At 44.9% G+C, this 23,585-nt stretch overlaps 1 protein-coding gene across 6 annotated transcripts in view; it reads right to left on the bottom strand.

The window, feature by feature from the left end:
• LOC147150757 (nuclear factor 1 B-type-like) overlaps positions 1 to 23,585 on the bottom strand; it is a 61,437-nt gene that overhangs the window by 15,846 nt on the left and 22,006 nt on the right. For 5 of the 6 annotated variants that reach the window (XM_086024359.1, XM_086024357.1, XM_086024361.1 and 2 more), the window contains 4 exons: positions 8,577 to 8,633; positions 6,770 to 6,838; positions 3,647 to 3,767; positions 2,308 to 2,429 (listed from right to left, as the gene is read on the bottom strand). In XM_086024359.1, the coding sequence (XP_085880485.1) occupies positions 2,308 to 2,429; positions 3,647 to 3,767; positions 6,770 to 6,838; positions 8,577 to 8,633 (369 nt within the window). The remainder of the gene's footprint in view (positions 1 to 2,307; positions 2,430 to 3,646; positions 3,768 to 6,769; positions 6,839 to 8,576; positions 8,634 to 23,585) is intronic. The other variant, XM_086024360.1, reaches the window with a different exon arrangement.

The raw sequence follows: 23,585 nt of genomic DNA on the forward strand, positions 1-23,585 counted from the left end.
TGGGAACATGTTTGGAAAGATTAAAAAAAGGAGTTTTTTCCTGCCAAGAATTGATTGAAACACGTCCCTGTTGTCGTGAGAATGGGATTTGCATGGATTAGGATCGTCGGAGGGACAGGTGGAAAAGTTGACTTTGCAAATTGTACACATGTGCACGTCGAAAAAAAAAAAAGTGACGTTCCCGTCCGAGAAAGGGAATCCTTGTGAAAATTCTCCTTTCTGCCATGTCCGAGGACGTCAGATCAGATCCGAACCACTCAAGGGACCATGAATAGAATATTGCCGGCCGACATCTGCTGGGCTCGCCCCTCGCACGCCGTCTGACAAGCTCCCGTAATCCGCCGTGGATAATCCCCGAGCTTTTTAGGAGACATGAAATTTGTTAAGAAAGTGGAAGAATAAGCAAAGACGCGAACACGCTCTCATGAGCCGCCGTCACAACTGTGTGCCTTTCAATTTTCCACGCTCAGACTCGGGGCCTCTAAAGGGGGCCGGATGACAGGATACACGCCAAGACGTCGCGGGACGGCTTACGTCTTCAGGGACGTTCCTCGAGTACTTGTCACGGATTCTCGTGACGAGTGTCCGACTTTTTATTTTCCCTTCCATCATAAATCAAGTTGTTCGTAAACTCCCTTTGCCCACAAGAGGGAAGAATCCGCCCGTGACAGGAAGAATTGCTCATTTCCAAACAAGCGAGCGCTAAAGGTTGCTGGAATTTATTTGTGTGTGTGTGTGTGTGTGTGTGCGTGTGAGTTGGGTGGGGGGGAATTCCCACTAAGAGGTTGTGAGAGGATAAAGGCTTCATGTTTCCGTGGAGCTTGAAGCTTTTTCCTCTCTTCACCGAATGAAATCCTTCAGAGAGGTGAGCCGAGCACGTCGGGAAATGCACAATTAATTACGAGAAACCAAACACACACGTGCACAGCGCTGGCTGAACAGCCCCCCCCCCACCCTCCCCGCCCCTAAAAAGTGCGCTGACATTTGCGCAGCTCCTTCCACCATTTCATATCTTTTACATTGCGCACTTAAATGAGGGAGCGAAGCGGCATTGCCCAAAACTGTTTGTGGCAAACATTATGGGGCCAAATTCTATGAAAGGGGGCCTGGAAAGTTAGAGCGAGAAAAAAAATAAATAATCATCAGCGCCCTTCCCCACTTTCACCAATCTACACAAAATTGGGTGGACAAGCCTATTATAAGAGGTCGCACGGAAAGTGTGAATCTTAACAGGAAGGTGGCCATTGTGGTTTTAAGACCCAGCGTGGGCACAGCAGAAAAAGCGCAGGCATATTTGCATGTCATTTGATATCTTCTGCATTCCGTCATTCGTTTGTGACTCTCGGCCCTCGTTTGAGCTCCTCTTGACGGCGCGCTAATGACCGTCTTGGGAGGCTTTGCTTTACTCCGCGTCCAGAGAGGCGCTCTGAGGCCTGGCGCCAAGGGAGCGTATGAAATTTCATGCGGCCGCACCGGGCTTGCGGTTGGAGTCCCACTTGTGGCTCGCCTGCCGTATCGGATGTTTCCTGCATTACAGCAGACGAGACGAGCTTTGGGGAACAAAATAAACAGACTGGATGTTTTTCTCAAAGTACCGCTGAGGAACACTGAACCGAGTACTTGCCATTTTTTTTTAGGGACCGAGATCTGCAAACAAGAGACACACCCCGGCCCAATCACAAACTCATCAACGTTACCTTTCAAAATAATTGCCTAACTGATGATTAGAATTTGGGGGACAAAAATGGAGCACAAGTGCGGGGACAACAAATGTTTCTCATCAAGGTCTACACGCTTCACTGCCATATTAACTGCGCTAAACACGAAAGGACAAAAGAGCGGTTTCGTGGTCGTAAGCCATTTGTAACACGCTACCCTGCAGCGATTTTGAACTGTCAGTTCAAAGTTTTTCCTCACCGGAGCTTTGATTGCTTCAAGTCCAAAGGCACAGTAAATACTGTGTCATCAACTACAGCTGGAACACTTTGTTCTGGTGGAGGATACTCTGCTTCGCAGAATCCGGCGTTTCCTGTAACGCGGGCAACAGGTGTGCGAGCGCCGGGTCTGGTATTCAGTTGGGCAGCGGTTCAAACGGGCCCACGGGCGATCCCACGAGCGCCCCGCGGCTATCTCTGTCACGCTACGTATTTTGAGAGGGTTCAGCGGGTTCGCGCTCCTCCAAGAGCAGACGCGCTCGCCATCCCAAGAAAAAGGTGTCGGCTTTGACATGCCGCCATTGACGACGCTTGCGGTCACCCCGCCGCCTCCCCCAAACCCAAACCACTGACAGAAGTCATCCGAATTCACCTCCATCGCGCTCATGCCAGTTGGCCCGACTGCTGGCCGGCGAGCTGGGCGACGAGTAGAAGTCGGGGCCGGTCGGGCTGGTGTCCATGTTCTCCTCCATGTTGACGGTTTTGGGCCTTTTGCTGTGGAATGGAGTCACAAGGGGCGCGTGTTAGAAACGTACTTTCAGCCTAGGGAATGAGGGAAAGATGGCTCCGCTATGATATACACAGCGCATCGGGAAAGCATTCGCATACTTCAACAGAATACTCAGTAATGACAATACGATATTTGTTTTTGCAAATATATTACAAATGTGAACGATGAAGCGCTGAAGTGAAATGATGTGGAATTCATTACATTGATGTTGAATGTAAGACAAAGGTGGGATAGTTTGAATCGGGCAAGACGTGGGAGGAGCAGGGGCGGAGCCATGGGTGGGCCTTGACGGACTGCCCACCCAGTGAGATTCATGAAAAAATATATACTTTAAAATTTGTGGTAAATTATTATTCAGTTATTTTTGAATTTGTGTTTTGTTGGGGTTTTTTTTTATTGGATCTTAAGAATGGCATAATTGTGGTTGTCTAAGGCTGGTCTGAACTTCATATTATTCAGCTCGTCATTTTATTCGAATATGCGATGTGTTGGGACAGGAGGATTGTGCTCAGTGAGGGAAATATTTAGGCCAACCCTGATTTTTGTAGGCCCACCCATTAGCCACGTTCTGGCTCCGCCCCTGGGGAGGAGGTGGCAAATTGTAAACGGTTTCTTAACTTGGGGATGTGAGTGTAAAAATGTGGGATAGTTGTCATGAATGAGTTGAAGAGTTTCAAGTTGGAATGGAGTGAAACGGTCGAGAAATGTGGAAGGAGAAGCAATTTCCTTGACTCCATGTGTAGTTTGCACCCCGATATATTTCGGTAACTGTGTGAATGCACATTTACGTGTGATTTCTTGATTTTTATTTTTAATACATTTTTGGAAAATCTGAAGGAAAAAAAAAACGTTTTTCCACGTTGTCCTTCAGTCTAAATCTGACTGCGTGGGTGGCCAAGGATTGCGAGCATTTGTGCACGGCCCAAATATTCGTCAGGGTTTGTTCAAGTTTCAAAAGGTCGCAAAGACAGTTTCAACGGTCGCAAACGTTTTTTCTTAATTGTCAAACATGTTCAAATTTTGACGATGACAGGAAAAAAACGTTTGCGAACGTCTGTGCAAGCTTTGAAGGAACCCTGAGGAAAAAAACCACCATCTGCTACGTTGGCTAACGCTAGCAAGCCTTCGCCGCTGGCTGAGATACGGGCTTCACCGCGTGTGGGGTGGGGTGTCCAATGGCTGGAGTCATGTGGCTGCTGACCTGCCGGGAGGGGAGGACAGGGAGCGGTGCATCCCCACGCTGGAGTTGAGGTCGTGATAGTAGGGTTGGCCGGGCATGTCCGCCATGGAGAAGTTGACCGCCGCACCGTGGGTAATGGGCACTGCGGAGGGAAAAGTCGAGGTGGTGAGCCGGAGAAGCGGCCAGCAGCAGATTGTCTTTTCTTGCAACAGGAGACACGCAATTAATTGTAGAATTGCATGAGTGGTCATTATTGACGCTTTAGAGGCCCTCCGCATCAAATTAAAGGCTCCTGTTTGACCATTACAGCATTTCTGCTGAGCCCTCTGATTAAAAAGTCACCGCTTCCCACACATTATGGCTGCGGGGCAAAAGCGGCGGAATCTTTTCTGCGCAAGAACAAGCCATATAGACGCTCCTTGTTATTATTAGCTGCGGTTGTTTTGTCGGTTCCCCCACGACGTGATTTACAGCCGACGAGGATTTTCCAGCACTACGGTGAAGGTGAGGAACGGGCCACAATTGAGTGAACAAAAGGACGACATCACAGCCCCGCCCCCTCTCCGGCGCTCTTTGGTGTGTGGCCTCCAGCTCGCGCGGTCGCTCGGGTTTGGAGCCCATGAGAGGATGGAGTGTGTGGCGCCGTCTGTTGTGGTCTGAGGTTCGCCACTGGCACGATCCCGCCGCCGTCCGCCGCCCTGGCAACCCGCTGCGGGCCTGGCAGGGACCGCAGAGCTGACAGAATATACGCCTGTGCAAATTGGATGTCTTGCTGCTCCGCGTGTGTTTAGAATTAGCAAAACGTCAATGCTAATTTCCATTAGCCCATCTACGGAAAATCACATCATACGTTAGCATGAAGCTATCAGACTTTTTTTGGGTTGGTTGCTTATTTTGGTGTTTGAATAAGACAATGTTTAATTGTGTCAGTTTTATATTAAACTTCAACTGTGAGTGGCAAACAGCTTGACACACGCACTGGTGGCTTCTTATTTGGAGAACGGCATGAGCGAGAGTCTTTTCAATTACTCAAAGCGATGCTATACGATAGGTTCCCATTTTTTAACACGAGAGCTAAGGAATGCGTTAAAAAGTTTCTTTTAAGAAGTTTAACTCTGCTTAAAGTGTGTGGGAACGGCCTTGATGTTATACTTTTTTTTTTTTTTAAATACACCACACGCAAAAAGTTAGGGATATTTGGCTTCCAGATGAAAATTCAGGACAAATCGAAAAAGGTCCACCTGAAATGTTTCAATGCTTTTTGGACAACTTGCTGTTCTTTAACAAGGAGCTGACTAACAAAATGTACAGGAAGTTTGCGCTTTCTACAAAATCCGGAATAGTATTTTTGTGAAAAAAAGGAACCCATTCCATTTTACCTTTAAGGCCCTAATGCCCAGCTCTAATGCGGGGATATTTTTCAAGAGTGTTCCGTGTCCAAAATCTAGCATAAGGCTCCTGGCTCCGAATGCACGTCATTCTTGAACTTGAACCTGGACCTCGAAGAATGTCTCAGCAGCGCGATGATGGACAAGCAACCGCATTCATGTCTCACCCAGGAGTGAGAGATGAATTCCCACCCGTTCGTTGACCTTTTCATATTCCAGGACAGCGCAGCAAATTAAAGGCAAAAAAACCCCCAAAAACAACCAGGCAAAAAAAACCAAACATTTTGTCTGGTTGAACTTTCAGGTCTACTTGGCTTGTTCATGGGATGTACTGCTTTTTGTACACACAGCCTCGTTGACTCTTCAGTACACTTTGTTCCACCAGTACAGTAACAAGCCTCATTTAAAAAAAAAAAAAAAAAAAAAAGCCTCGAGCAGGTAACGCTGCCTGCTCTGAAGGAGGCCCAGGATTCCTGGAGGAGCGAGCGTCAAAGGTGGACGTGTCAATACACATATGCAGCGGCTCTTTACAGATGTGGTCCCAATTCTGCAAAGCAGACTGGCCCAACTGGATTGACCACACTGCCGGGAATATGTGATCTTAAATGACTCTGTGAAACTTCTGCGTAATTTCACGTTGCATTCTGACAACTCCAAGTATCACAGGCGGCCGGCATTCCTGAGCGTTCAAGTATGCAGTTGCCGCTGTGCGTGTGTGCAGCTCGTCCTTGAATGACATGTCATGCGCGCATTGTTCTACTTGTTAAGGCAGGTAAACCGCTCCGCAACCCGTAAAAAGACCAAGAACTACTTTCCCCAAAACATATACCATAGACGTCTCTACGTTCGGCACTTACGCACTAACAGAAAATATCCCGCTGCTGTGCGCTGTCAAGCCGTCCGGCTATCAGCCATTAGCAATGTTAGCTTCGGCATTACCTTGATGTTAGCCTCTTAACCCTTTCATGCACAAATGATGATAACCTCCATCAGTATTCATTCACATAGGAGAAAGAAACTTTTCAATAGCTGTCAACTCTAGTGACCACTGTCCCAGAAAGGATGAAGTTAACATCTGTTACCTTCAGTGTCAGTTTTTAATGTTACCTCTAACATAAAGAGTGAAGGATGACCAATGTTAGCTTCAGACGTTAGCTTCATTAACTTCTACGTTAGTTTCAATACGAGCTTTCAGCGTGAGCGTAACACCAAGCTTTCTGCAGCGTCAACGCCACAAGGAGCCGCGCCTGTCTGACCACAAATCTTCCATGACGCCATCAAGCCGGCCAGCTATCACCCAATGGCCAACGCAGGCTACTCATCGCGAACATACTCAACAATCCCCATGAGTTATTGTTAAGCGTCCTTGACTCAAACGTTAGCTTTGATCACAGGAAGGGCTGATACATGAAGACCCAAAACTGGCGCTAACTACTCCTCTGTGAAAATGGTGCTCCTAACATTTTAATTATGTCCTTGACACATTTTAAGGCAGGAGTCTCAAACTCGTTTTCATCACAAGGTACATCGTCGGTATGGTTTCTCTCAGAGAATCAATATATATCACAATAGATCTGCTATATATTGTTAACTACAATCTGATATATATCGTTAACTACTTAAATTTGAAATCAGAAGTCATTCAAAAATGTGCAAATCTGAGAAAAGGGGGAAGCAAAACTTGTTTTGAATAACGCCATTGTGAATTGCTTTTCCTATAAGCACTTAACGAACACACAAACATGCTCACACTTACTTCTGGACACTCGCACCAGTTCCGCAACGCTGAACACTCCCGATTTGATGAAGCTGTCTTCCAAATAGACTGTCAACAGAAACACAATTTGTTCCTTTCAGCATTTTACTCAATAACATTCTTAGTAAATGTTGTTCATCGGGTAAAGGTGAAGGTAATCATCGTCACCATCCGCGCTACGTTTTTTGCCGTCCGCGCCGGGTTTCAAACATGTTTGATCATTTCGGTGCGCTAGGTGTGCGGCGCACAGGAGCCAAACGCACACGGCTAGGACCCAAGGCGCATGCTCTCTTCATACACCAAATACGGCTGACCCCCGTTTCAGAACCACTGCAGTTGTTTGACCTCAAAATGATGACATCATGTGGACTTAACTGAGTAATCCAAACGAGTTTGAGTATCCCACTAAAGTCATGTCAAGCATTGCAGCAGCTCACTCCTGTGAAGGGGTCAGTCTGTCCTGGCCAGGCTGGCAGTCCCCACAAGTTAGCTTCAAATGTGAGCGTCAACAGCAAATGAGTCCAAAATCAGCGCGGTTCGGCTTTGACGCGGTGCCAGGCGCTCCCGGCCCGTGCCAGGGAGATAGACGGCAGCTTAGTTGGCACCTACGGGTACCCCCGATGCGGCGGGTGAGTCCACGGCCTTTGGCGGTCTCCCGAGCCAGAGTTGTCGGCTGGGTGGCATGTTTATCTTGGCACTCGTCTCAGCAGAACCTGCTTTGAGGTAGCTAATTATACTTTATTCATTCATTCAACTATCATTCTAGCACAATGACCTGGAAACAACAGTAGTATCAGGGAATATTCAGGGTTCGGTTCTCTTGTGCCCTTTTGTATTTGCACTTGAATGAGGACAATTTAAATGTTTTCCGTCTTCAGTATTTAGTTGTCACGGGTGAGTTGGAGCCTATCCCAGCTAACTTGAGTCAGTATGCTACTGGGTCACGGTTAATGTACCACGTCACAAAAGTGCTTTCAGGTCATGTGGTTTGTTAGCTAGTGTGCTCAATTCTGTTTTCTGGTTAATGTAAGATGTCACAAAAGAGCGTTCAAGTTGTGCCAATTGTTAATTAGCGTGATCTTTCCTAGCTAGTGCTAACAAACAAAACGCGATGCTAACAATTCAGCCTTAAATGAAATAAGCTTTCACCAGGGTTTCCGTTTCACTAACATTTCATAAGGCTACTTGAACAACTTAACAAGAAATGTTGTTTGTGTGTTGACTTAATCATCAATGAGACGCTAACAATTTAGCAGTGGCTGTGCTGGTTGATAATGTCGTAGCATAGCGGCTACACCCCGCTGGACTAGTCGCCAACAAACATCCATTTTCGAGAGGGTTACGCTTGATTGCGGTCGCAAGTGAGCTGGAGCCTATCCCGGTGGACTGGGACTGCTCGCCAAAGCCTACACGGCAAAGCCAGAGCCGAGATTCGAACCACCGACCTCAGAACTGCGGGGCGAGCGTGCTAACCACTCCAGCACCGTGCTGCCAATTTAATCAATTTGTTATTACCAATCAAATTTTATCCCCGCGCAGGCCATGTCATTTCAAAAACGGCACCCTCAGCAATGATTTTAAGTTGCAATTACCTTGACGCCAGATGTGTCACTTTGACTATAGTTGCTATCGATGTGGTGCTTTTTATTTTTATTGGTTTTTTTTGTCACATGCTTGTCAGGCACATTTTTAAAGTCTGCAAATGGGTTGAAAAGGAGAGGCTGTATGTCGTGTGTGTTCAGTAAATTAATGGTGGAGGAACAATGGCCCAGTGGAGTGGAGGAAGGATGACTGGCACTCGACATACCTGGAAGAGGGTTCTTGCCTGGCTCATTGTTACTGGGACTTCCTGACTGCTGGGAGTCTGCAAGCACATAGAGACGAGGGAGGGGGGTAAGTGGCGCGGAGAGCAACAAACAATAGCTTGATTATGCAAGAAGCAAAATAGAAAGGAGAAATACAAAAGTTTTTTTTTTTTTTTTAAAGGAAATATGATGACTGTGTAATTGTCTTACAAGTCATGAAGAGAAAAGAACCAAGACAGATTTGTGCAAATGCCAATGCAGCGTCAACTCGGGAGCAGTTTGGTGACGGTTGGGGGCCAAAACTGGCCGAGGAGCTTTGCGGGGCGTGCAAGGTACGAGCCGAAGGAGGGGAAATACGAGGCAACATTGGTGGAATTCTTTCCACTCAGCTTTTGTTGTTTACTTCAAAGACTTGATGAGAGGGCGATTTTTCTTCATTTTTGACTACCACCTATCAAATTTCAATTAGAGAAGGGGTGGCCAAAGTATGAGTTGACATGATCAAGAGTGCTGTGATTATGACAGCGAAATAGTCAGAAAATAGAAATAGTGTACAAGGAAATAGAGAGAGAGAGAGAGAGAGAGAGAGAGAGAGAGAGATTTTTGTCTAAACTTTATTTATCCAGATTAGACAATTGAGATACATAACGGAAAACAAATTCAAAATAGAAAGAGAGAGACAGAGAGATGGACAGACAGAGAAATAGAGAGATTATAGAGTGATTCAGATAAATAGAAATAAAGATAATAAAAGAGATAAAGGGACAGATGCGGGGATATAGCGAAAGAAATATAATAGAGAGAGAAAAGGAGTGCTAGAAAGTGACAGAGAGAGCAAGAGAGGGCGATATAAGAATTTCTATTTAAAAAATTGAAATATTTTTATTTCAGTCATTTTTTTATTAATTTCCCTCAATTAATTAGGTAAATGATGTATTCGAAAATATCAGCATACAAACACAAGTCCAACAATCCATTTTACATACGTCTAACAAAATTTATTTTACACACATTAAATGAAATGACTTTATCTACTGTATTTATTCAAAGAATGCATTATATTAATATATGAAATAAATACAGAGCTGAATGTTAATATATATATATATATATATATATATATATATATATATATATATATATATATATATATAAAATAATGTGGTTGGTTATTATTGTTCCAAACAGCTTTTGTCATTTGGCGGAGGCTCGAGCCGATTGGCCCGTGGAGCCTTTTTGGCGCAGGATGGGTGGGGCCACCGCGTGGCAAAAAAGAAAGAAAGAAAGGGAAAAAAAAAAAAAAACACACGAAAAAAGAGCAGATGGCGGCGGCAATTAGAGATCCCAGGCAGCGTCTTCCAGCAGGAGGCCCCACTGCGGCACCGGAGACGCCACCTGGATGACTCAAGGTGGGATGCAAACATATGACGGCGCATCTGCCAGGCCCGGAAACGCCGCCTCTCTCGCCTTACATTGCCACCTTTCACCTCTTCGTCCAGGTGCCCGAGACTCCAACAATTGCAGCTTTTGTCTCGCCATACATCTATTTTCGCGACCCCTCCCCTTCCCGTTGTTGTCAATTCGCCCTACGACGTTCCCCCTTGTCCAAAAAGTCATCTCTTTTGGGAATTTTTAAGGAACCGGAGAAGGAAGGATATGGAAAAATCAAAGCAAGCAATACTTACATTTCCATATTTGCAAACGCAATACACAACACTTTGACAAATTCAAGGCAATGGTATATTTTTAATATTTCCAAATGAAGCAGCTATGAGAGTTAGCGTGTATACAATTGCTGAATGAAATACTGTACTTGTAGATTTTGCTACCGTTGCAGGTCACGTGGCTAACGAGCATGGCTAACAAAGCGCAGAAGAGTAGAGTCGTACCGACTCCATTTCTGACAAATAAGTACTCTTACTGCTGTACTGCATTTCGACTTTATTTTGACTCTTTCAATTCTTTATTTTGTTTTTAAGATTACTAATGCAGGCAACGTGGGTAATTAGCACTGGCTAACATCAGCACGTTTCCACTGTGATGTTATGCTACTTTACAAAGCGTGGAAGGGACTCTTACTGTTTTTCTATATTTAGAATGATTTAGAAAAATTCAATTGTTATTTTCTTTTTGCGTGTACTAAGGGTAACTCCTTTAAACGGCTAATCAGCAGTGACTAACATCAGCTGGTCTCCGCTCTAATGTTAGGCTACTTCACAAAGCACAGAAGGGCAAACATACTTTTACATTAGGAATTCATTTGGGAAAAAAAAAACAATTATTTTGTTCTCACTTGTTCTAAGGCAGGTAACTTGGCTAATTATTACATCATCTTATTTCCGCTCAGACGTTACTTGACTAAGCGCAGAGGAGCAGAGCGTTATTTTACTGTTTCACTACATGTTTTTATTGAGAAAAATCCAATTGTTTATTTTGTTCTTACATTTACTAAGACAGAAAACAGGGCGAACTAGCAAGGCTAACATCAGCTCGTTTCCGCTCCGACATGACTTCACAAAGCGCAGAGGAGCAGAAAGTCATTTTGCTGTTGTACTACATGTTGGTTTTATTGAGAATAATTTCGTTGTTGAATTGGTTTCATGTTTCCTCAAGGCCGATAATAAGGCTAACAAGCGCTGGCTAACGTCATCTTATTTCCGCTCTGACGTTATTTCACCAAGCCCAGAATGAGCAGTCCAAAACTGAGGCCAATAATGCAAATATCTGTACGGCGACAAGGAGCGGACATGATTATCTTTTGTCTTTTTTTGTTTTTGTTTTTGAAACAGAAGCGTGCGCTAACGCAGGCGAGGGGGGAAGCGTGTCGAGAAGGCGTCCTGTGCACAAGCCCCGGCCAATCTGATAGTCTTCAAATAAACGGTCGGCTAACCTGTAAATAAACAGTTGCGGTCGAGAGGGTTGGGCTTTGCCCTGGGAGCTTGGCAGGGCTCGATCACGGCACGCGCGCGCACGCACACGCACGCACTCATACGGCTGTTCCAGAAACAACATTTCTTGGCACCCTTCACTCTTGCCACTTGTTTAAATAAGCAAACGTGAAGGAAGTGAAAATACAGCATGAATGCCATTATCTCCTGTTGCTTGGCAAGAAAGGAGGGAAAAAAAAGAAGCTTGTGGGTATTTTGGATGGGAGTTCTTACACCTTCTTGTCCAGTGGGATACTTATCATAGCACAGCAATCATTAGGGCAATTAGGGCTAATGGCAACAGAAATCTGGCTCGGCAAGAAAGTTTCTCTGCGCTTGTACCGTTCCTCCACACTTTGCTTTGTGAACACTTGGGTGTGTCACTCGCCTGCATTTTATAATCGCTTATAAAACACACACACTCCCCCTGACCACCAATCTTTTTTTTCCCATCATACCCATTCTGTTTCCATTCCAAGTGCGCACACACACACTACAGTATGTGAAGCAAATTAAGACACTTAGTTTGGGACTGAGATTCCAAACCACGGAGTCGAGAAATGATCCAAGTTCACAAATTTTTTTTATTTTTTTTTTATTTCTCTCTTATTTGCTGCCAATATGGTATCTTCATTCTCCTATCTAGCTAGGCCAGCAATGTATAGTGACAGGCAGAGAGAAATTAAATATGTCTTAATTCACAGTGGGAGTACAGACCATTTATATATATATATATATATATATATATATATATATATATATATATATATATATATATATATATATATATATATATATATATATATATATATATATATATATATATATATATATATATATATACATATATACACACACATTACATTTTACAAGCCTTAAAATTCTGCTCCCACATGCTATAAACACATTTGAATTTATTAAAACACACACATTGTAAACATTAAAGGCACACAAAATGGCATCAAATTCATAAGTGGTATATGTAATAGTGAAATCAAAATTAAAACATGCACACTCTAGGCCCGTTTTTTTGTTTTGTGACTTTTAGTGATATGTTCATGAGCATCAATGTCATTTTAGTAACTGCTTGGATTCTGGTTGAACGTTTGCACTTTGAAACAATAACGCGTACAAAATCTGCACAATACAATTGTGTGCTTTGTGTCAATATTTCAATTAACGTGGAAGACAATTGAGGTTAACATGTTTCAGAATATATTTGCACCACCCTGGTTTAAGCCTGAAAATAAAACTCCAAACACATTTGAAATGTATTTCAAAACAAAAACGAAAAGTGTTTAATGAGAAAAATCAAAATTGCAGTATTACCTAATATACTTTTTGTGACATTTTGGTTTGGTCATGTGCCATTTTTTAATGAGATATTTTTTCTTAATGTAAAGTGCTTTGGCTCTAGTGTGTCCACTTTTAAATTTCCTAAAACCTACTTTTTTAACACACCGTAAATTTATTTGAACCCCCCAAAAATATGCAAGCATAAAATGCATGGAAGATATGCAGTAATGACAGATTTAAAAAAAAAAATAAAGATTGGTTTTCTAGTTCCACAAGCTGTAATCACAACGAACCTTGTCCAAACACACATTGTCAAAGTGTGTTTATCACAAAAAATATACACGTTCAAGAGAAAAGTCCGCAATTTATACTTTTTTAGTGCTGTGAAATATTTCACTTTTTACAATATTTTGTTGTCAATGTAAAATATGTCCCTCGGCTCAATAAAGGTTAGGAAACAGTGGTTTAGGCAACTTTTTTTTTCCCGCAGCGGCACATGTTTGTAAGCCGCAGACACGTACAGATATCCTCCACCCCCCCCCCCCCAAAAAAAGAGAGAAAAAAAAAATAAAAGAAAGTCAGCACGCGCAGATGCATACCGCTGTCGACATTTCAGGAGAAGGCTGCCTGGCAGCCATTTTATGCTGAGCGGGGTTCTGTGCACATGTATAGCACTGTGGCTGCCAGAGGCCTGGGTCCTGAGCCAAGACGCATTTCAGCAGCGAGGAGGAGGAGGAGGAGGGGGAGTGGGAGGGGGGCCGACTTCCCAACAGAAGTCGGGAACCAGCGAGAGGGCCAGAAAGGATCTAGCTAATTACGCCGCTCCGATGTGTAATGTTTCGACAATACAGCTGCTCCCGGGTAAATATTTGATGTGGCCCCGGCAGACTTGCGCGGATACGAGGGGGCCTCACCTGGAAACGGTCGCGCAAGAAAAAAAACCAAAAACGTACTGCGGCTTATGCGTTACATATGTGTCTGCACACGTGTCCTCCCGTGCTCCTGCTCTCCATCACTGGCCGCTCTGGCAACAAGCTCACGTTGTTCTCGCTCAACAAAGATGGCCACGCCGCTATCCAAATCTCCAGAGATCTGCTCGCGCAGAACATAGCCAGCAAGCGTTTCCTAACCTAAGACTTGTTGGCTTGAATTTTGTAAAGTTAAAAAGACTGCAAGTCAAAGTGTGTAGCAAAGTAAAAACTCATTCAAGTAGGTACAACCAAAAAAAAATCTCTTATATTCATTCATGGTTCATTTGCTTTTATTTTAGCGTAACATGCAAGCCCGTGAGAAGAGGACCTTGAAAAAATGAATCGCATATTAAATCGCAATATTGAGTGTGAAAAAAAAAATGCAATTGGATTATTTTTCGGAATCGTTTGTCCCTCATTTGCACGAACACATCACAGCCATACTCACACGTACTACAAAGACGTCGAATAGACGAAAGCAACCGAGTAAGAGTTTTCTTGTTTGTTTGTTGTCCTGCTGTTATCTCCCCCCCCCCCCCCCCCCCAAAAAAAAATAATACTCGTCTTTTTTAACGGCCTCTGTCTGCGTCTGGCCGCTTTGTTGTCTAAACAAAGCGGGGCCTTTATCGGGATGAGCCGCAACCCCGAACGAGGTGAACAAAAGGAGCCGCGCCGAGGAGCCTTCAAACCTCCACGTATCGTGCCAGCCATTGTGTGCCAGGCCTGCCAACTGCCATTGCCCCCACCCACCCCCTCAGTCGAGCGTGCCCGCCCCCCTCTGCCGCATAGACATCTGAGTGAGTGCCAAGCCCTCCCGTGCGGACGATCAACCAACCTCAAAAGGAAGTCATATGGATGTCGGGGCATACCAGTCACTATTTCACATTTTCACTCAAATGAAAAAGTCCAAAAAGTATATATATATATATATATATATATATATATATATATATATATATAATTTATTTATTTATTTTTTTCAAGATTCAACTTACGAAACACTGACCCGCATTGATTCAACCACTCACTAGGACAACTTGGGTAAATTGTAGCACGCAAGTGAGGCTGGCCATTGGACGTGCGGCATCCCGCGGCGACTCATCAGCGGCGTCCATGTGCGACGCACAAGACAAACGCGACACGCTGGCTCATGTGTCTCCTCCCACTCTCGGCATGTCGCTCATTTGCGCACAATGTGCTCTTTTCCTGTCGCACGATTTCAAAAATGAAGCCCCCCTTTGTTGTGATTGTTTTTTCCATTCACTTTTTCCTCTTGGTGTAATGAACCCGCTTCCACGTGGTTTTAAAGCAACGCTAACATTTGGACTTCTGCTGCTCCGACATTTGTGGTATTAGTAATGGAGTGGTGCCTTGAGAAATGAGTGACCGGACAAATGAGTTTTTGAGATACGCCGGGAAGAAATAAATCGGCTATAAAAAAAACCAACTAATTTTTCTTTGATTTGCATGCGCCAAAATCGTTTTTTTTTTTTTTTAATTCATTACAAAATGAGTCAAAGATTCAAAGGTGCCACCCTGGCCCCAAAGAGCACTGACAAAAAAAATCTGCTGATTTTTGATTTTGTTTCATTTATTTATTTTTACAAATTACCCAAAATAAGAAAGATAATTGAATTTAAATATGCCCCTCCCAAAAAAAAGAAAATAATTTTGCTGATTTCTCTTTCTGTTGTTAAGTTAAAACTTTAAAGGACAAAGTATTGTTAAACATTCACATGTTCTGCCTGTAATTTGTATTTTTATTGTTTTAAGTGTTTAAAGGAAAAAAAAACATTTTCTAATATACATTTTCAATTATTTGGACAATTAATTGGTTATCGGAAATTTTTTTCTGCCATCGGCCACAAAAATCCATATCGGTCGGGCCATAAGCATTTCATCAGAGCAAACGCTTCAAGCTATTGAATTCATCGAGATCTACTGTCAAACTAAACAAAAGAGTCAGAGTATTTCCCTTTGTCTATTTAAAACAACCAAAGTTGGCTTAAGAACAGCTATGCTAACTTAATGCTAACATATAATGGCAGGTCCCATTTGACAAGGATAACAGCTGCGGTTTTATAACCCTTGAAGCAATGGAGATTTGAATACAAACAATGGACAGATAAGAGAATGATACTCAAAGACATATATTCTTTATCCTCTGTGGAAAATTACTATACAGCAGTAGAAGAAGTCTTTTCTTTGTTAGTGTCAGCATGACTGCACATTGTTATAGCGCCTCCCGGTGGCCAAGGCAGAAGGCGCAGCACATTGAATTGGATTGCAGCATGAACTGTTGAACACTCGACATTCTGCTTCATGATGTTTTTACTCGACATTTGGAAAAAGCGCAAACGACAGTTCGGCCTCGCTCACACCGTTCGCTGCCCTTCTCTGAGGAGAGTCAGGGAATTTCCCACACCCTTTAAACACAGCACATGCCCCCCCCCCGCCCGTTGGGTCGTCTCTGTGTTCCCGGCCTCCCATGCCCATTGCCACTCAAGCAGCGGGGGTCCGCCGCATTTGTCTCATAATTATCCAACTGTATGGGGGGGTTGCCCAGATGAAAGCGGCGACTCACAGAGCTCCTCTGTCAAAGGTCTGTCTGCCCGACTGGGGGGGCTTTTCTCTGCATCTATCTGCCTTGTCCTCTTCCCTTGTGCTCATCCACCGGCCGCACCCCCTCTTCGTGGCGGCGGCGCTAAAGAAATGCCTCCACGGAGCATCGTCGCCCACAGCGAGCGCTCGTGCACAAGACGCCCCCTCATCTGAGGCCCCCCCCTTCGTGACCAGCCGCCCCGCTGCTTCATTCACAACTACAAAACTGCAGAAATACCCCCCACCCTTACATCCTCAAAGACTTCAGACCCCCACAATTTTCCCCCCCTCCCCGCTGCACCCCCTCGTCCTTGTCCCAAAAGGTAGACAACCTTTTCTGATATTTCGATTTTTTCTGCTGAGATTTTGCCAATAAATGTATCATAAATACAGCAAAGTCTTTCATTAATAATAGGGCATGACCAGATTTTTGGAGGCAGATGCCGTTTCCCATATTTGGCAGACTCAAATTGTGATGTCTGATTAGTCAGACGATTTTTTTTTACAAAAATATACATAATGAATAAAATCATTTGTTTTTGGGTCTCTTAATTCTTACTTGAATAACAGTACAAATATTTCACTGTTTTACTATTTATTTGACTACAACAGAGAGAAAAATCTGCAAAAATCAGCAGACTTTATGCCGATTTAAGTTGTTGATTGTAAAAAAAAAAAAAAAAAAAAAAGCCCATATTTTTCGGATTCTAAAAGAGCCAGTTGAATCGGATGGCTGATTAATCGTTTTTAATTACCTCGTTCTGCTTGCCAATGGAGCAAATCTATGATTCAATACTTCTTTCTGTAGCCTTGGTCTGTCATGGCCATTGATTGATTTTTTTTTTTTTTTTTTTAATCAATTTTTGCACATTTTTTTTTATTTTATAGGGCAAAGTATTGTAAAACAGTCAGACGTTCTTCCTGTAATTCAAGTCTTACGTGTTAAGTGTTAAGCGACCTGATGTCATTGCAAAAAACCCGTTGGGCTCTTTCCATTCATTTCAATGGGGAAAGGGTTTTGGGCTCCCGATATGTTCACTTAATAGAAAAAAGGTTGATTTGAAAAATCTGCAATTTAGCGTGACCGCGATACAGGATACAGCGTACAGACTTTTTTTTTTTTTTGCGAGACATCCACCCCAGCGCTTCATTCGCAAGTCCCAAAGTGCAGAAGCAGCCCACAGCCTTGCAGCCTGAAAGACTTCAGAGCCCTTCACTCGGCCCCTGGTCGCACGCCTCCTCTTTTCTCCTCCCCGTGGCCACCTCTCTCCTTCTTCTCCTCTTAACTACTGGCTAGGAGTTAATGGACTGTTTTGGCTCGTCTCCAGACGGTGAGTGTCACCTCATTAGCCTATGGCGGCTCGCTCCCAGACTGCTCCCGGCGTGCAAGGAGGAGGGATACCAGCGGCCGACGCCATTGGTCAGCGCCGCCGCACGCCTCCCGCCGCACGCCCCCTTCAACCCCCCGCCGTCCTCGCTCCCCTTCCCACCGCTACCATGAATGAGAATACACGCATGCATAATTCAAGCCAAAGTCTGCTCACTTCTCTCCTTCCTCCTTCTTGGAGCTTTGCCACCACGGGAAGAAAGCGAGTGTCTTCGAGACGCGGCCAACCTCCCAACCCTGTATGGACCCATTCTTTCTCGACCCCGCCCCCGCCCTCTCCCCACTGCCAACCGAATGGCAGGGTGGCAACAGCGGGCCAATGTAAATGCCAGCCAGCCCCTGCCAGTCAATTACACCGCGACAAAGCTAATTGTTTGTGGAGCTCCACCATTGAGGCGCTCATTGTTTTGAGCACAGATGTGACGTTGTGGCTTTCTCACACAGCCCCCCGCCCCCCCCAGCAGACGTCAGCGACTCCATAATGTGCAGCGCGCCAAACTACGGATGCTCGGTAAAACATCGAAAGCATCGAGTTGATCAACAAATGAAAACGGCCCTTTGCCTGTTGGCTAAACGTGCTCTTGCGCAAGATTCAACATAACATCTAGGCCAGGCAGGGGTGGGCAACCTTTGACACTCAAAGAGCCATTTCGACCCGGTTTCCGCGGAAAAAAAAACACTGGGCGCCGCAAACACTTTACGAGATAAATTTGTACATTACACACATGCACGCACACGCACTTTGTTTGCATACATTTGAAATATTTCTGTCACTGTTCCGAGGCCCTTTTGAATTTTTGTTTTTGTAGGGAATACAAATACTGCCTACTACAGAAAGAATGTTAATAACTTTAATTTTAAAATGTTCATTTTCATCTCATGAGGATTTGTTGTTGTAATAAAAAAAGACATTAAATATGAACAGTATGTTGAATGTATATATCCGTCTTGTGTCTTTTATCTTTCCAACAACAACAACAATTTACAGAAAAATATGGCATATTTTGGAGATAGTTCGAATTGCGATTAATTACGATGAATTATTTTTTAAGCTGTGCTTAACTCGATTACAATTTTTAATTATTTGACACCCCCAGGTCGGGGGGGATATATATTCAATATTAGAGCATTTCTACGGGAGTTTGGGAACAAATTGCTGCAACAAAATGGTTTCAATGCTAGTTTGGTTGAAGGAAAAATGAAGCAGAGAAACAAAACAGCAAACGTTGTTTTAAATAACATCTGTTTTACGATAAGTGATTTTAATTTAAAATATTTGTGAAAAAAAGGCCATTTAATGTTGTGTCCATCCATATCGCCTTGCACTCTGGTAAACGAGAACATTTAAAATAAGTGACATATTCCCATGAGGAAGCACTTTTCACATTTTCGCCAAATGCCAACAATATGCATTCATTCCAAATTTTCTATGGGAGTGAACGCAAAAACAGTTTGGAAGCTTGTTTTGTTTCGGAAATAAAGCAAAACACAAAATGACTGAAGCGTAAGATACAAAAAGCAAAACTTGTTCTGAATCGATTCAGATGGGAAATCGGATTTTGTGGGATGGCGGATTGTCTTGAGGGCCCTCCAGTGATGTGTCAGCGATTCCGGCGGCCAAGAGGAGTTCCCAGTGGCAGAGCCAAGGAGACGGCGGCCGCGCCAAAAGAACGGCCGTCCTCCGGCTGGGCGCCGGGCCACCGCCAGGGGCTGCCCGCCATCCCCTTCGCCTGCCCCGGCTCGGGGTGGCGCACAAACGCGCACCTCGGAGGGGGCGGGGGGTGCGCCATGGCATGGGTGCGTGCCACCACATCTAAAAGCGCAACTTGGCCCCAAACATACAAAGAAAACAAAGCACGCACTCAGTCAGATGATTTTGCTGGCACGGCTTCCCTGGAAATGGGACATCGGGCGGAAAGGGGGGAGAACCCAACCACAGAGTTTAATGCGTCATTACAAGCATAAAAACAGACTACCGACATTGCCAACAGATGTACTCCTGCCATTACGCTGAGGGAAGGGAACGGAGCTGCAGGTGCAAATCAAACACCCCATTGAGGTTTCCTCTTTAGGGTGCGCATGTTGCTGCATCAGCGTTCCTCCAATCTGCTAATCGGACGTGCATCGTGCCAACGAGGATGGCGAAAGACCCGACAAATATATCGCCTAGAGTCAACAATTGCTATTCTTAAGGTTTGTTCTTACAAATTTGGGGATTTTCACTCACTTTGTACTTACTTTTTTGCCCGCGGTTTAGACAGAAAACGTGAATGGTGTACTCGCTTTTTGTAGATACTGCAGTGTGAAATGCGCAAATGGGTCAGGGTTTATTGTAAATAGTAGGAATGGACTAGTACCGATACCAAGTATCGGTATTGCCACTTACTGGGCTAACCTGGGTGTCTCAGGGATTTCATGCCATGTAATGTGGAAATGGTTGGTACAACAACAAAAAAAGTCATTGGATATTTTTGTATCCTTGAATTTTGTGGAAAGGAAATTGCTTGAATCTTTGAAAACTGAACTTTAAATACAACTATAAATATACATAACCAGAGCTGCGCATAGTCTATGACTTCTGGGCGGTATTTCCGGCCGACCTACGCGGAACCAGTCCCGTCCCTCGTCGGCGACAGCCAATCGGCGTGGAGAACATCATTTTCACGTCACACGCAGGTGCCGCACAAGCAGACATGCCGCCGAATAAAGAAAAAAGATCAAATAAAAAATGAAAACAGGTGAAATACAAACAAAATGAGGAACGTAATTATATCTGTGGGACAAAAATGTATACAACACTGTTTTATTTTTTATTTGTTTGGCTGTGTGTCAGGAGTGGGGCACCTGCGTGTGACGCGGTACCGGTAAAGTCCAATTTCGACGCCGTTTGGCTGACCGGGCGGCTCTGAAATATAGACGGGAACTCGTAGACGGACTAATGCATAGACGAAGGCCCACCTCTGTAAATAACCATAATATAATACATAATAATAAATCAAACCACATACCGGCTGTTCCTACACATTTTGGCCTCAAGGATGGAGTGCACACTTAGAATGAGAACAGAAGAAAGTTGTGATTGAAATGTCTTAATAAATGTTTTTTTTACAAATTAGGAAAGAGTTTGTGTCTTTGAGTAGTGTTATCTTACCTTTGTGGGTGTGGGTGTTTCCATAGCGTTTGGGTGTTATTCGAAGGACCGCCACTCCCGAAATCGATGCAAATTTTACTTTAGCATTTGAATGGAATCTTCCATTGACTATAGCATTAGCGCTATCGAGGTTTTAAAAACGAAGCACGTTTTGTATATAAATACACAATGTGTCCAAATCCTTTTGCTGTGTGTTAAGTTCTACAGTAAACATCCAACGGGGTGTCATTAAACATGTTAAAGGACGCTTAAGGACGGCAGAATCACATACGCGATACGCTGGCTACAAGCAACATGGTGCATTCAGGGAGCTTTCACAGCGTCGGGAACTTGTAAACGCAACGTGACGTCGTACAGTATCTGTATACAGTACGTATTGTGTCTGGATGGGAATGGGAGATGATGCAGAAGGATATAATTCACACAGATAAACCTTGTGTCAGCTATGCATGTATTTTACTTCCTGCCCATACCTACTGAACAGCGTGTGCTGTTTCGTGAGAAGGTAACAATATCAGCAAAACTCTGACTGATTATTATTATTTTGAAAAGGCCTAATACTGGTATCGGTACCTGCGAGTACTCCAAACGGGGTACTCATACTGGCATTGGTCTGGGGGAAAAAAGTGGAATCAAACATTTCTAGTATACATTTATTTACATAAGATCGCGTGTAAACAAGCAGTGTGGCGATAGCTGCTTTGCGTAACAAGCGTCAAAAGGTCGCTCCGAGCGAGGTGCGGTCGGTTCTAATAACATGCACACCTTCGGAGACTTCCGATGGCGAGCTCAGCTAATGACTGCGAGTCGGCAGCGCTACAACTCGCAAGCTTCCAAGTTGCCGGCTGCGCGCCCAGTAAAAGCCTCCCAACCTTCAGTTCTCCGTTAATGAGCCCCCCAGCCAGTCCCCAAAAGGGCTTGGGATGGCGTCTCTCCTGAAACAAGAGCGAAGCGAGTCGGACCGGGGGACGCGTCATAAAACGAGGTCTCACATAACTCAAGTGGGAGGGAAAGCGGCTGTGCCCGCCCGCCACAAGGTCACGTCGCTGGCAGGCGCCCAGACGCGCAGCGGCTCCTCGCCCGCCGACCCGCCGACCCGCCGACCCGCCGGCCCACCGGCCCGTAGTCTGCAGAGACTCGCGGTTCGCCCTTTTTTAATGGGGGGAGGGGGGGCGGGGGGGGGCGGAGTGTCTCCTCGGGCGACCACATGTGCAAAACACGGAGCGCGGTTGACGCTGAGGCACCATCGCGGAGATCACGGCGCAAAACTCGTCGGACAGGTTCAACAGCAATGCCAGACTTCGATGAGGAAAACACAGCCGAGAAGATCGAGACGCAACTCTACCATACTGATCGAACTTTCTCACCCTGTGCGCACACACACTCACACACATGCGCATTCAGATAACATGAACACAAACGCACGCATTTGGCTTTGACACACACGTTTGACTTTCACATAAACACACTTGGCTTCGTCATCGATGCACACGCACACGCACACACACGCATTTGATTTTCTCTCACACAAATACACTTGGATTTCTCACAAAAGTGCATACACGTACTCACACTTCCACAGAGTCACTTGGGGTTGACAAGCACACAAACACACAATTGGTTTCAAAAGACACACACTTGGATGCCTCTTGCACGCACACACACACACACACACACACACACACCAGTTCAACCCGCGCACACGCACACTTACAAGAATAAGAACGTCTGTCACTGTAAAATCCATTATCCGTGCTGAAATACATTTTTAGTTTAAAAAGCATGAAATAAGATCAAATAAGTTTCCACATGGTTGATCATTTTGGACCTTTTCGACACCGTTGTGTGCTGAGAATTGTTTGCGTGTGTTCAAATATGTTCACAATGTGTTTAAAAAGTGTTTGAGTGGGTCTAAAAAAAGGGTGGCAGGGGTATTATTTAAAAATTGAATTTTAGTGTATATGGGCTTCATAAAGTGGATTTTGGGAGTCTCACGCTGTCAGTCTGCACTTCCTTTTTTCGAGAACCTTCATTGAAAACGTTTTTTTTTCCTCAATGTAAACATCCACGCGTCATTCTTGCAGCCAACAAAGGTGAGCGGCCTAAGCGGGCCTCGGCCGCCATTGGCGGCAACGGCGGAAAGCTCCCTTTGTTGGCCGATGATTTCTGGGCCGCTGCCAGAATGCCAAGATGACACCCAACAAAAGCCGCTCCATCCGGCAGCTCGGTGTGGCGCTCGCCGGAACGCTCAAAGCGTTTCTGTTTCCGCATTTCACTTGCGCCACTTCTCGAAAGCCGAGGAGTGCGCCTTGAACGCGCGGCGACGTGCCGGCGCTCCCACGGGGCTCGCCGCCGGTAATTTGGCAAAATATTTGCACGGATGACGCCAGCACCGGAGCGGCGCGAGGGAGGCGGGCGGCGCGCTGGCTTTTTCCCTCCACTTTTAAAGCCGAGGACAGCAAGAGCCCCACCCCTTGCCCCGGCAGAGGCCGCGCCCCTTAGCTTCCATTCCCCTGCTGCAGAACATTTGGAACGAGGCGATACTGTCAGCTCTTGTTGAAGACGCGCAACACAAAACCAATATTAGGCGGGGCAGCTGCACACCTTCCCACAATTAGCCAGCTCTCAAATGGGAGCCTCAACCGCAAGGACGTGGCAGCGTGTTTGCGGCGGGAGGT

Source organism: Filicampus tigris, chromosome 2 (genome assembly GCF_054856515.1).
Source record: "Filicampus tigris isolate MCC_2025a chromosome 2, RoL_Ftig_1.0, whole genome shotgun sequence".
NCBI classification, from domain to species: domain Eukaryota; kingdom Metazoa; phylum Chordata; class Actinopteri; order Syngnathiformes; family Syngnathidae; genus Filicampus; species Filicampus tigris.